This window comes from Microtus ochrogaster, chromosome 7 (assembly GCF_000317375.1).
Source record: "Microtus ochrogaster isolate Prairie Vole_2 chromosome 7, MicOch1.0, whole genome shotgun sequence".
NCBI classification, from domain to species: domain Eukaryota; kingdom Metazoa; phylum Chordata; class Mammalia; order Rodentia; family Cricetidae; genus Microtus; species Microtus ochrogaster.
Window position 1 is genome coordinate 59,624,526 of NC_022014.1, and position 15,070 is coordinate 59,639,595.

Consider the following 15,070-nt stretch of genomic DNA (forward strand, 5'->3'; position numbering starts at 1 on the left):
AACTAGCTCTGTAGACCAGGCTGGTCTCGAACTCACAGAGATCCGCCTGCCTCTGCCTCCCAAGTGCTGGGATTAAAGGCGTGCACCACCATCGCCCGGCTGGCTCAGACTTTTAAGATTTATTTTTATGTACATGAGAGTTTTGCCTGCATGTATGTGTGTGTACCACGTGCATGTCTGGTACTCTTGAGGTTAGATTCCCTGAACTGGAGTTACAGATGGTTCTGCCGTGTGGGCGCTTGGAACTGAACTCAAGTCCTCTGGAAAAGTAGTCAGTGCTCTTGATCCTGGGGCTCAGATCTTTTCAGTATGTTTGTCACACATCGTTTTAAAAAAAACTTTTACTCATTCAGTTAACAAAACTCTGAAATACATATTATCTGCCTATTACTGACAGTAATACTCCACAAATTTGTTTTCAGTGAATACCAACTAGATCTTTATTTCACTATAGAGCAAAATTTACAGTATGGTAACAGAGTTTGACCAGTCAGAAAGCTCAGTAGGTAAAGGCTCTGCCCACCAAGTCTAAGGACCTAAATTCAATCCTCAGGACTCATCACATGATAAACAGAGAAAACTGACTACTAAATGTCATTCTCTGACCTACACACATGCAAGCATACACAATTATAAAGATTTAGGAGTTCTATCAATCAAGTCAAAAATTAGCAAAAAAAAAACAAAACACCTCTTCACTCCTATACTTTCACAATTTAATGATGTCAAAATTAATGAGATATTAGTTAATACAAAAATAACATCATAGAAAGAAATCTTTTGTTTCCAACGAGGTCTTAAACAACCTTTTCAATTCCACCCATCTTTAATTCACAACTATGTGTTACTGATGTACCTACCATGTATCAAGTATTGTTAGCTATGGTATTCTGAATATCTCCAATGTCTCATGACTTTTTTCAGAAATTTAAAATACTTTTTTCAGAAATTTAAAATACTTTTTTCAGAAATTTAAAATACTTTTTCATCCTCTCTCAAAAGAATCAACTTTTTTCTTTAGAAAATTTCTTTCTGTAAGAAAGTTATCAGTCTGGTCCTATGATGTTACACAAAAATACAAGTGGAATTAACTAATGTTAGCAGTTTTAATTTAATGAAGTTCTGTCTCGTCTTTACAACATGCAGCATTTAAACTTATATTCATAAACTAATTTATGTGTAGAGTTTCACTGAAAGGTGGAGTTGCCTTTCTCAGTATCTAACCCTTCAATCCCATTTATTCCAGCGACCCTCATTTTGACTTTGGTTTACAGGTCTTCAGTTTGACAGCTACGTACCTGTGCAGAAAGAGCTCCATCTACTGGTAGAAAAAAAACTACTACTATTAATCTGCTATGTTAATCTACACAGCAAAAAAAATGTAAAATGATTCCTAATGACATAAGGCTATACACATCCATCAGTGCATCGCTGATCCCTACTCAGAGAAACAGCTTCTTGGAGGAGATAGAGATAATTAAAACAGAGACCCACAACTGGACAATGTGCAGAGAGGAAAAAGACTGGAGCACTCAGTCCTCAAGGAGATGTCTATCAAACACCTACCTCACCTCAAGATTCAGAGGTCATCTGAGTACAGGAGATGGAAAAAGTGTAAGACACAGGTAGGTGGATGACTCCAGGGAAATAACTGATGCATGGATGAACTCACAGAGACCATAGCAGCATGTACAGACATATGAAGACAAAAATCTAAGCACAGAGAAAGAAGAGGGCACAAAGTCCTACCCCTGGCCAAAAAGCTACTTACAAGAATCTGGGAGATAGGAAATCAGTTTTCTCCAATGGAGTGAATACTAGATACATCAATCAGGGGAGGCCTCATGCTCAGGAATTGATGTGGAATGTCCTTGTGTATATGTGTTTTTATTGGCTAATGAATAAAGTTGCTTTGGCCTATGGCAGAACAGAATATAGCCAAGCTGAAAGAGACATATATAGAGTAGGCAGAGTCAGAGAGACGCCATGTAGCTGCCAAAGGAGAAAGACGCCAGAACAGAACCTTACCCTGTAAACCACAGTCTCGTGGCAATACACAGATCAATAGAAATGGGTTAAATTAAGATATAAGAGTTAGTTAACAAGAAGCCTGAGCTAATAGGTCAAACAGTGTTGTAATTAATATAGTTTCTGTGTGATTATTCGGGTCCAGGCAGCTGGGAAATCAGACAGCAGTCTCCTTCTACAAATGGAGCCCATATGTTTGAGACTAACCCATGTGGCCAGCCACACACTTCAGGTCCAGGTGACTGTATGCCAGCTCAGGGTTAGGAGAAAAGAAGCTGAGAGCATGCCTGCTGCTCAGCACCCCTGCCAGGGTATGCCACTGCATCAGGTCTGCTAGGCATGCACAGGCAGAAAAGCATGGCAGATTCCCACTACTATACATGGAGATATATTCGGACCATGCGGCATGCTGCATGGCAGATTTAGCTTTTACTCAGACAAAAAGGGTGTATTGTGCTGCACTATGCTTCCCAGAGATGAGGTGGAAAGCATGGCTCCCACCCAGCAATCCCAGAGCTGGTGGTAAATGTACCTCCACCATATTGAAAGGCCAAGAGAAGTGGAGCCAGTACTGCTGCAACCACACTGCTTATCATTTTAAAATGCTCCTTGTCAGAAAAAAAAAGGATTTCAGATACACAATAGGACAGATTCAGACAAAAAAGACCTCTAAATGAGACATAGTGTGTTTAAAAATGTGGGCTTGAAAGAGAGAGGAAAAAGAATATAGACAGTTATAAAAAGTCTTTCAAGAGACAGTAAAAGTAATATAAAAGAGTACAGTCATAGATTAAAGGAATAAAGAAAACTAAGCCATGTAAAGATGGAAAATACAGAGAGTTTGGATAATGCATATTATTGTACTTTCTTTGAATTTTTTTGACTGCAGAGAGAAATTTGATTCTGGGGGTTGCTAAGTTAAACCCACATAAAGGTGTCTTGACTTCAAAATTTGGGTCTAAAGATATGTGCTTTGCAAAAGAGGTTCTGCTTTTATTTCCAGAGAAGATGAGAACCTGTGGATTCCTTCCAGGCTAATGGGTTTTGAAGGAACAAGACCCCCCGAAAGTTCTCCATGAACCCTAAAAATTCTTCATCCAACAAAAAGCAGGAAGCAGTTTGGAAAAAACTACACCCAAATTCTCAAAATGATTGTTTATAAATGTTTGTATTCATTAAAAAAGGGTTGGGTAGAAACTGTTAACAGTCACAGCCAATCTCTTTTTTTAAATAAAAGGGAGATATGATATAGTAATGAATGCATTGATATGGACCTTGGTCTATTGATACAAAATTTAAGGTCAATTTTGTTATATGTACTACTGTTCTTGTTTAAGGCATTAATGTTTAGGCAGCTCATTTTAAAATGTATAATTAAAAATTACAGATTAATAGGAAGTCATTTATAACACCCAAACTTGTAGTCATGTTAGGTTTTCTAGATGTACAGAGATATATTTCAGTTAGGTAGATAATCTTCAACACTTCAAAGACCTATGGAATACGGCATTTAAAATCTTTTAAGAACTTAAGACTTTTCTCAACTGTGAGACATGTTTGCTTCTGGCAGCACCAATTACTTCAGAGAAGTTAATGAGCATTGAAGAAATTCGCTATGGAATTTGCCTTAATGTGACAAGGCAAGCCATTTGGGCAAGAACTGCTCTTGCCTGGACTGCTTGATGGTATGCTGTATGAACTAGACATACAGGACCCACAGAAAAGTGACTACTGAACATTCCAAAAGACGGGATGGTCCTTTAGGGTTCCTGCTTCACAGGAGAAACTGACAGACATTCTGCAGGATATAGAAGAAAGTGACTGACAAACTGCCAAGATAGGCAAAACAGCCTTTCAAATTTCCTGCTTCATGGAAAAGTCTGCTGGACACTATGGGCCTGTAAGCTGAAGATGGATGCCTCAACAGAAAAACTTTGGGTGACTGTCCAAGCAGCAAGATGTGTCTGTCAATTCCAGACCTTTGGAAATTCCTTACAATACACTTTCTGATTACTTAGATAATATTATATCCTTCTGGGGTCTTTGAAGAGTTGAAAACAGTTATAATTTTCCTTAGTTATGATAAGAGATATATTAGATAAGAAACTTTAGTCACAAAGATAAAATAGATGATAGAATATTTTCTTTAATTTTGCCAGATACAAATAGACTAAATATTGTAACTGTAATTCTTGCTTTGAACCTATTTTCCTATGCGTAATTTTACTAAGTTAAAGTTAAAACCTTCCTTTTTATTTGGACAGAAAAGGGAAATGATGTGGAACAACCTTCTGTGTATGTGTTGCTTTTATTGGCTAATGAATAAAGTTGCTTTGGCCTATTGCAGAGCAGAATATAGTCAGGCTGGAAGAGACAGAGAGAGAGAGAGAGAAGGCAGAGTCAGAGAGATGCCATGTAGCTGCCAAAGCAGAAAGATGCCAGAACCTTCCCCAGTAAACCACAGCCTTGTGGTGATACACAAATTACTAGAAATGGGTTAATTTAAGATGTAAGAGTTAGTTAATAAGAAGCCTGAGCTAGGGCTGGAGAGATGGCTCAGTGGTTAAAGAGCATTGCCTGCTATTCCAGAGGTCCAGAGTTCAATTCCCAGCAACCACATGGTGGCTCACAACCATCTGTAATGAGGTCTGGTGCCCTCTTCTGGCCTGTAGGCAAATACACAGGCAGAATATTAGATACACAATAAATAAATATTAAAAAGGCTCCAAAGCCACAGAGAAACCCTGTCTCGAAAAACCAAAAAAAAAAAAAAAAGAAGAAGCCTGAGCTAACAGGCCAAACAGTGTTGTAATTAATATAGTTTCTGTGTGATTATTCAGGTCTGAGCAGTCGGGAAACGAAAAAACAGTCTCTGCCTAAGAAATGATTGGCCAATATAAAAGACTCCATGTCTTTTGTCTGCTTTTGGTTGTTTTGTGTTTTGAGGTTTTTTGTTTGTTTTTGAGGGAAAAAAAGAACATGAAGTTGGGTGGGTAGGGAAGTAAGGAGATCTGGGAGGAGTTGGGAAGGGGAAAATGGTTAAAATATATTGTATGGAAAAAATGTAAAAGCAATAAATACAAGAAAAATATTCTTAAAAAATAATCTTAAAAGAATCAACACACTTGAATATGGCAATACTGTTTTGGTTTTGTCTTTTTTAAACACAGTCTTTCTCTATAACCCAGGCTGACTGGAACTCACTATGTAGGCTGGCCTTAAACTCATGATCCTCCTGTTTAAACCTCACAAACGTTGGGATATAGGTATGTTATCTCCATACTAAACTCTTGACTAAACAGAGTTCTACAGATAACAGTAATCTCTGACTGAACAGTAATCTGACTGAGCCTTAAAAAAACAAATAAACAAACAAACTAGGATTACAAAGTGTAAGAATAACTCCAAATGACTATCTTTCCACAGAACACTCATAAGATTTTAACATCTCGCCGGGCGATGGTGGCGCACGCCTTTAATCCCAGCACTCGGGAGGCAGAGGCAGGTGGATCTCTGTGAGTTCGAGACCAGCCTGGTCTACAGAGCTAGTTCCAGGACAGGCTCCAAAGCCACAGAGAAACCCTGTCTCGAAAAACCAAAAAAAAAAAAAAAAAAAAAAAAAAGATTTTAACATCTCTAGATAGGTAACTTGAGTTCTGAAATGTACTTAACTTCCTACTTCATGTAGCTATTGTACAAACAAAAAATGACAATAGCTGAAAACTTTACAGTGTCTATTTTTTAATTTATCTGTGTCTGTGTGTGTGCACACCATGTATACAATATGTCAGGTCATAAAGTGTGGAATCAGAGAATAACTTTCTACAGGTAGTCCCTACTTCTATCATATGAATCTCAGTGACTGAACTCAGGCCATCAGGCTTAGAGGCAACCTTTACTTGCTGAGTCACCTTGTTAGCTCCAGTGTTCAGTACTTAATACATGTCAATTATACAAAACATATAATGATGCTGATTACCATAAGGATTAGCGTCAGACACCTATAATCCAGAACAGAAGAGGTAAAAGCAAGAGAATCACTACAAATTCAAGGTCAGTATGATCTCCAGAGACTCTTCTGTCCCACAAACAAAACAAAAAAAGCTGATTATGAGGCTGGAGAGATGGCTCGGCTGTTAAGAACATTTGTTGATCTTGTAAAGGGCCCAAAATTGGTTTCAAGCACCAACGTGGTTATTCACAATGATCTATAACCCAGTCCCAAGAAATCTGATGTTCTCTTCTGACCTCAGAGGGCACCATAAACACACATACATTCAGGCAAAACACAACACACAAAATAAATATTTTTAAATGCTGATTAGAATAGTATATTTCAAGGATTCAGCTTTTTTTTTTTTCTTAATAAAGTCTCAATGTATAGCCCTGGCTGGCCTGAAACTCACTATATAGACCAGGCACACTTCAAACTCAAGAGACCCACCTGTCTGCGCCTCCCAAGTGCTGTGATTAAAGGTATTCACCACTAGGCCTACTGGTATTAGCATTCTTAAATATGAAAATAACAGTGGCCAAAAATGAGGATCAATGGAAAAAAATACAAGAACAAAGTAAACAATCCATCATAATTTATCCAGGGACAAACAGTTCTCTCTACAGGCCATGTCATTTTTAACCCTACACATTACAATACAAGTAACTGACATTCAAAATTAAAATGAATCATAAACAGACTTTACATTCTGTTAAATATGATCTATTTTAAAAGAATAAGACATATTAAAGCCAGACATAGCTCAATGGTAGAGTGCTTCCTTGGCATGTACAAGGCGCTAGGTTCAATCCACACAAAGTAAATTAATTAATTAAAAAAATTGCTTGATCCTTTGCTTTACCTTGAAAATTGAATTATTCCAGGAATGGCAGCACACACTGTGAGGCAAAAAGATCTGAATTTCAAGGTCATCCTCAAATACACAATGAGCTTGAAACCAGTAAACTACATAATCTGTCCAAAAAGAAAACTATGAGCCAAGTGTGGTAGAGCCGTTACACAAATAACAGCTCAAAAGACAAAGGAAAAAAATTGAGTTATATGCTAAATGTGCTAAGTTACATACTAAATAATGTTATGTTGTCTTAATCAGGGTTACTCTGGCTATGATAAAACACCATGACCAAAAGCAAGCTGGGAAGGGAAGGATTTATTTGGCTTACATTTCCACACCACTACAATGCACCATAGAAGGAAGTCAGGACAGGAACTCAAGCAGGCCAGGAACTCTAACAAGACAGAAACCTAAGGGCAGGAGCTGTTGCAAAGGCCATGGAGAGGAGCTGCTCATTGGCTTGCTCCTCATGGTTTCCTCAGCATGCTTTCCTGTAGAACCCAGGACAACCTACCAGCCCAGGAGTGGCACCACCCACAACAGGCTGGGCCCTCGAACATTAATCATTAAGAAAAAGGCTTGGCCTACAGCCAGATCGTACAGAAGCATTTTCTCAATTGAGGCTTCCTCCTCTCTGATAACTCTAACTTGTGTTGAGTTGACATAAACTAGGCAGCACACATTATAAAAATAGATAAATCAACATGAAAAAGGCAAAAACCATGATTAAACACACATTCCTCAAGAAAACCAAACAACTACCTGTCTGAAGAAAATTAGCATACAAGAGAGCATTTACGAAAAGGAGCTATGACATTTTGTTTTCTTTCTCAGAAACCAATAAACTGAATTAGCTGCATTCAAATAGCAATAGCCCTCAAGAAGTCATTACATACAAACGCACATTCACGCCTAGAAACCTAAAAGATACAATGAATCTTGAAGTTTTAAAGTTTTAAATTAAATAAAGCATACATACAGTGAAATAACATTAAAATACAAATATATTTAAAGTGAGATTTTAAAATTAATTTTCCTTACATAGAGGCCAACTTAACATCTCTACTGTCAAGGATTTTTTTTTAAAGATTTATCTATTTATTATGTATACAACATTCTGCCTCAATGTATGCTCGCACACCAGAGGAGGGCACCAGATCTCAGTACAGATGGCTGTGAGCCACCATGTGGTTGATGGGAATTGAACTCAGGACCTCTGGAAGAGCGGCCGGTGCTCTTAACCTCTGAGCCATCTCTCCAGCCCCCTGTCAAGGATTTTTAAAATTAATAAGAAACAGCATTCAAAAAGACTATATTTACAAAAAGGTCTAAAATAAAGGTTCTGGATAAGTAATCTATTACTCCATACTTAAGAATTTAAAATATTAGAAACTACACTAAACTGCTTTTTCCAACCTTTGATTTTCAAAAACAATATGGGTATAAGAACTTACCACATTTTTTTAACTACAACCAAATATATAGAATATTTTCAGCCCAAACCATTTCTTTTTTTTTTTTATCGAGACAGAGTTTCTCTGTGTAGCCCTGGCCGTCCTTCAATTCACTCTGTAGACCAGACTGGTCTCACTCAGAGATCTGTCTGCCTCTGCCTCCCAATGTGTATTACCACTGCAGGGCTGGCCAAACCGTTTCTTACTGTTGTAAGGAAAGCCTGTATTAGATATGTGTCACACTACAAACTACACAATAAATAATCAATCCATTCTCCACTCTACATATACAAACTGAAACTGATAGTATTCAGAGACAGCCCATTTTAATGATCAACTGTCAATGTGTCATAAAAACTAGAAGTAACTTGATAGAACATTCCATATATTCATCAACGGCCTACGGAATCTCAAATTTGAGATTAAATTAGGTCCACTTCTTAGCAGCAACAATATCTCAGATAACTAATGGATGGATTTCAGGAACAGTCTGTGGAAAATATCCACTGTGGGCAGAGATTTGGTAGAGCGGGGTCTGAGAGACAAACAGGCAGAGACTGGCTATGAAAGAAGTGTTAACACCCTTTCAGCAATGGGCAATTCTCCATTAAGGATATAATTAACTACAGTTCATAAAGTACCTTGGAATCAAAGGTACTCCATAAATGTAAATTTTTAAATGGCTTTAACTTAGAGCAAAGAACAGTAATCTTAAAACATCTTACAACCCAAGTGTATTATAAACCAAATAAAAGTTCACTGTGGGATTTTTTTTTTAAAGTGAGTTTTTTCCTCTATTAGGGAACACAGACCTAAATGAACTGTTAAACACTTAATCTAAAGGTATGCCAAACATTTCTTAAGGTCTTAACAAAGAATCAACTTTTTTTTAAACAAAAAGAGGCCTAGGTTAAATATTTTATTTGGCTTCTCAAGATGGACTGAGAAGTTGGGCACCAGCTCCAGCCCAATTCCTGGACGCACATCAAACACAGCCCTGTCATTTATCCAGTCAGTCAAAACAATCTTTTCCATCTAACCCTTTTATGTGTGTGTCCTAAAAAGCTGCTAATTGAATCCAGCTCTTGAGATCTATTTGTTAAAATCTATAGTATTTAATTTGTAAATGAACAAAAATGAAAAAATATAAATTAATGCTCCTTGCAAAACAGAGGAGATTCTACCACATGTAATCAAATGGAAAACAATGTTTCTAATATTTGTCAGACTTTGAGAAAACTATTCACAGGCAAATTCCCAATGGCTTTAAGAAATTGAGAGCAGTTCAACTGTTCAAACTGTTTTTACAATTAAGAGGAGAGGACAGAGTATTTAAAATTCTTCAGAAAAAGCTAAGTATACAAAATCACTCTATAAATTTAGTCTAATGTATCCTCTTGCTCAAAAACTAAGTGTGATCTTTTCCCTCTCATGGGAGGTTTCTGTAGAGCGGTAGTTATCACATTAGCCGAACACACTTCACTCGTGAATTTTTGGAAAATATCATATGCAACAAAGAAATGATGGATAAATATAAGATCTCCTAAATCACAGTAGCCCTCAAAACACTGAGATGGCTGAAGGGGCAAAGGCAGTTTCTCTCAAGCCTGACAACCTAAATTTGATTGGCAGGAATCACAAGTTAGGAGGAGAGTGACCTCCACATGTGCTCCATGGTCATGATACCCCCCACCGACAGATAGACAGACAGACACACATACACACACACACACGCACGCAATGAAAAGCTAAAACTCATTTTATCCAAAGAAAATCAAAATCCCTCTTTCCTCTCCAATGTATATATCCTAGAAGGAAATAAATAACAGCCTATTTCTGACCATTTTGCACACCCACACTCACTATTTCTTTCTATAATTATTGACACAGCCCTGCCTAATAAGAATAGTAATAGATAAACTAAAGCAACAAAGATCCTTTATAACTGTATTCCACTGACTCCCCCCAGATAAAGACAAAAAGATGGAAAGAAAAGCATCCCCAAATATAGCTTTTCCATTAAGAAAGTTAATTTTCCCTAGGGGGAAGAACACTTTCAGTGTCAGCAATATGAATATATTTTTAATTAATGGGGGTAGGGGTGGTATGTGTACATGAGTGAAGATGCCTGTGGGAGGGCAGGTGCATCAAATCCCTTGGGAGTTACAGGTGGTAGTGAGCAAAGGACTGGGGTGGAAGTGCTGGGAATAGAACTCAGGTCCTCTTCAAGAACAGGATACACTCTTAACCACCGGGCCATCTCTCCAGCCCCAAAAGTAAAGTATTTTCAAGCTGTAGCCAACAGACATTCAAGCTAATTTCTCAAACACCAAATCCACTGCAAGTTATCCAGAAAGCACAGCCCATGGACTGGCATTTAACACACAAGCACCCAACTACAAAATTCGTCCACACAAATTTCAAAGTTTAGTGTGGGCAAATGTAATTACAGTTTATTCTTCGCTGGCACAAATGCATACGAAGCCCCTGCGAAATGCGCGCTCTCTCATCACCCCTCTGAATATAATAAATGTGGGCAGTTTACTTCCGATAATGACGAGACTAGCATAGGGGCAGTAGCTTCAATTACACTCTTCAAACTAAAAACAATTTTTCCTGAAAATGAGGGTGCTGTAGCCACGGAAGACGATCAGAAGTGGCAGCGTAAGCAAATTACACCTGTAGAGTGTTGACAACTCGATGCACCTGGGAACATCGACAGCTTTGCCTCCTCTTTAACAAATCCCTGGGAGCATTCTTCCCCGGTTAGAAAAGGGTGCGGAGCGTGGCGAGAACCGGAGAAAGTTCGCGTCGAAGTTTGCATGAGCCCAGGCTTGGAGATGCATCCCAAGCCCAGCGTTTCGAAGCCAGGTCTGGAGTTACAGACGTGAGCCACCAGTCCTGCGGCCTACAAGGAACAACCCCAAACACGCTACCCTGCAATCAAACAATTTCCAAAACACAGAGGGTACAATGAGCCGGGAGTCGTGGGATCAGGCAGACACACCGGAAAAGCCAACCACAGTCTCGGTCCCTCCCAGAGACGTGCGTTGAAGGTGTGTGGCGCTGGCCACAGAGGCTGGCAGCTGGAGAGTAAAGGTTTCACACCCGGGCATAGGTGGGGGTTCACGTTAACAACCGGGGAACACACACACACATTCTCTCGCTCCCCCGGTAAGCACTCCATATTTACGAGTGTTTACTGCCCGCAGCCAGCGACCGGATTCGGTAATCCCCTTCCCGACCCCACCTGGGCAGCAGCCCAGACGCTGCGCCTGTGACCCGGGGAAACAAGACGTCGGGACCTCAAACCCGCCCTCCACGGGAGCCCCACGGGCCCCACTCGGCGTTCTAAAGAATTTCCCGAGCCCGCTTAAGTGCTTCTCCAATGCCTCTCCGAACTAGGCCTTCCCACGCCCGCATTCCCCTCCAACGCACCACCGAGAGCGACCCCGGCCCTCGGCCCGGCCACGGGCGCCTCAGCAGCCGCCCGCCCTGCTCACCTGTCAGGCGCAGCTTGACGGGCCCGTTCCTCCGGCCTCCGGGGTTAGACATGTCCCCGGCGGCGGGGGAGGCGGCGGTGGTGGCGGCGAGAGAGCGGGCTGGGCTGGGACGACGGCGAGACGCGGAGGAGTCACCACAGAGGCCGGGGCCGGGGCCCGAACAGCCCGCACCGCGGCCGCCAGGGCCGGAGGGTCCCGGATGTGCCGAGCGCAGTCGCCATGAGCCGCGGAGGGAGCGGGACGCAGAGCTCCCCCCTCCTCCCACTTCTGCTTCCTCGGCCCGGGCCGCGCACAACAAAGCGGCAGCCGCGGCCGCCCGCGCCGCCTCCGCCCCGCTCCCCCGCCGCCTCCTCTCCTTGCGGCCCGCCTTGGCTTCTCCTTCTCGGTGCCGCAAGGCCCGGGAGCTGAAGCGCGAAGTCTACTGAGGCGGGCGGGTGCTCGGCCGCTTCCTCCTCCACCCGCCCTCTTGTCTGAGGGAACCGGGTCCTGGGGCCGCCGCCGCCGCCACTCGTCGGCTCCTGGAGGCGGGGAGGAGACGGGGGCGGGGCCGCCTGCGGGGCGGGGCCCGGTAGGCGGGGCGATGGCGGGGGCGGGGTTGTGGGCGAGGTCTTCTGCACCCGGGGCTCCGGAGGAAGGCCGGACTGGGCAAGGGCCGCAGGGAGCGCGTGCGCCGCGGCCCAGACCCAGCTCCGAACTCCACCGCCCCGGCGCCAGCTCTGTGGCACCAGGAGGGGTCTGCTGACCAGCTCACTAAAAGAGAGCCTGTGTCCCTACAGGGCAGACTGCCCATGTTAGACGCCCACTGCGCGCCTTGAGAGGCTGGCGAGAGTAAAGTTAGACCCAAGTTAGAAGAATTAATTCGAGGAGACGCTACCCCCCACACACACACCGAACGTTCCAGCAAATTCCCGGGAGTGCTTAGCTCTCAGTATTGTAATTGCCACCTCCACAGACTCACCTGGTGGACCAGATCTGGTTACCTACCTGCCCGGACTCTTCTCTTTCCAGCAGCAGGCCAAACATAGGGAGATGATAGGAACACCGCCAAGGATTGTGAACAAGATAGGTGGGCACTGTGAAAAGCACATGCAATACTGTATTTTGCTATCCCAGGAGGAAAAAAGAAAATAAGTGTGAACAACACTCTGACGCTGTAACTACACTAATATGAACTTATTCTTGACAAATAAGTATTTTTAATTTTTTTTACAAGGTTGATACAGCCTAATAGTGAATCATATTATATCAACCGCCACACTTTTATTTTATTGTATTTTATTTTATTATTTTATTTTTGGAGACAGGGTTTCTCTGTGAAAGTCCTGGCTGTCCTAGAATTCACTCTGTAGACCACGCTAGTCTCAAACTCACAGAGATACACCTGCTTCTGCCTACCAAGTGCTGGGATTAAAGACGTATGCCACCACCACCCAGCTGCCACACATTTTTTTAAAAAAAATGTATTTATGTGCAATTGTGTTTTGCCTGTGTGTATGTCTATATGAGGGTGTCAGATCTTCTGGGACTGGAGTTACAGACAGGTGTGAGCTGTTATGTGGATGCTGGGAATCGAATTGGGGTTCTATGTAAGAACAGCCATTGCTCTTAATCGTTGACTCATCTCTCTAGCCCGGGTACATATTTTATGCAGCCATCTAAATGGCAATTGTGGTTACATATAACATGGGAGACTTTAGATGTAACGCAGGGTTTAAACTGAGAATACAAGTCTCATGTGCACACAAGAGTAACAATGAAAACTCAAGATAAGAACATGGATTTGTATCCATGTTAGTTTTGCTTAAGGCTGTTATAACATTAAAACAGTTTAAACTGTTCATTGAAGTCTAATACATTTTAAATCCTAAACTTTGTAAATGGTTGCTTTCAATCTATCAGTTAAGTCATTTCATTCTCCAGATGAAATCCAAAAGCGTTTCCTAGGTCTGAATACACTCCTACGGATTAAAGTGATCCCAAAATCATAAGTTCTAGCAGTAAGACTTAAAATACAAGGGACAGCTGTAGAAATTCAGTCAAGAGATGAAGAGTGCTTATTATTCACAAAGCAACGAACAGGGCCCTAAGAAATACTTCTTTGTGCTATGTAAGATCTGAAGGCCCAGGAAACAATCCCCGCAGTAGTTACTGTAGTAAGAGAACAATAGCTACATCACTATTTCAGAAGCTGGGTTGTGACAATAACTGAGCAAACTGAGGTATGCATTCACATTTGTCTGGTTCTTGCGACACACACTTTGTTCCCAACCACCCACTGGCATAATCTCTAGCTTTGTTTTGGGAAATGGAAGTTAAGATATCAAAAAATGGTGGGGAACCCGGTAGGGAATTGGGGGGGGGGTGGAGGGAGCAGCCTGACTTGTGGATTTGAAGCAATACCTCCAAATACGTGGCAGCTCAGGAAAATTGGTATAGGCATAATGTTCCGACCATTTTGTTTCGACTTCCCTAAATATAATGCTTTAAAGCCATTCAGTGTGGGCTGGGGAGATGACTTAGTGGTTACGAGAATTTGCTCTTGCAGATGATCTGAGTTTAGTTCCCAGCACCCACATGGTAGCTCACAACCATCTGTAACTCCAATTCCAGGGGATACGACACCATCTTCTAATCTCCATGGGCACCAAGCACAGGGCATGCGATGCACACAAGTACATGAAGGCAAAACACAAATATACATCAACAAATAGTTTTCAAAAGCACTCGGATCCACCTCGTTCATCAGTCACGGGTCTTGAACTTGAGCATCACCTGGAGAACTTGTTAAACACAGACGGCTGCATACTTCACCTGGAGGTGGGGCTGAGTGGGGCAGTCTAAAGCGGAACTCTGGTATTTATTTATTCATTCATTGTTAGTGTGTAGTGGGGAGGCAGGAGGGTCGTGCATGTGTGCGTGTGCGTGAAGGGATAACTTTGTAGAGTCAGTTCTCTCCTTCCACCTTTACATCAAACTCAGATCAGCAGGTTTGCAAGGCCTGTCTCCAGAGGCCCTGTCACTTCCTCCCTTCTCCCTTGCCCATCCCCACTAGAGATGGAACCCAGGGCATTTGTCTGTCAGGCAGGCACCCTGCCACTGAATTATATACCCAGCCGTGGTTTGGGGTTTCTTTGAGACAGGCTTCACTATGTAGTTTGGACTGCTAGGAACTCACAGCAGCCCAGGCCGACTTCAAACTCATTGCAATCCTCCTGCCCCAGCCAACAGACTGCTG

At 41.9% G+C, this 15,070-nt stretch overlaps 1 protein-coding gene across 1 annotated transcript in view; it reads right to left on the reverse strand.

The window, feature by feature from the left end:
- Smurf2 (SMAD specific E3 ubiquitin protein ligase 2) overlaps positions 1–12,315 on the reverse strand; it is a 90,177-nt gene extending 77,862 nt beyond the window's left edge. Inside the window, exon 1 of the mRNA XM_005350423.3 lies at positions 11,836–12,315. Within this exon, the coding sequence (XP_005350480.1) occupies positions 11,836–11,887 (52 nt within the window). The 5' untranslated portion in view covers positions 11,888–12,315. The remainder of the gene's footprint in view (positions 1–11,835) is intronic.
- Between the last annotated feature and the right edge of the window lie 2,755 nt (positions 12,316–15,070).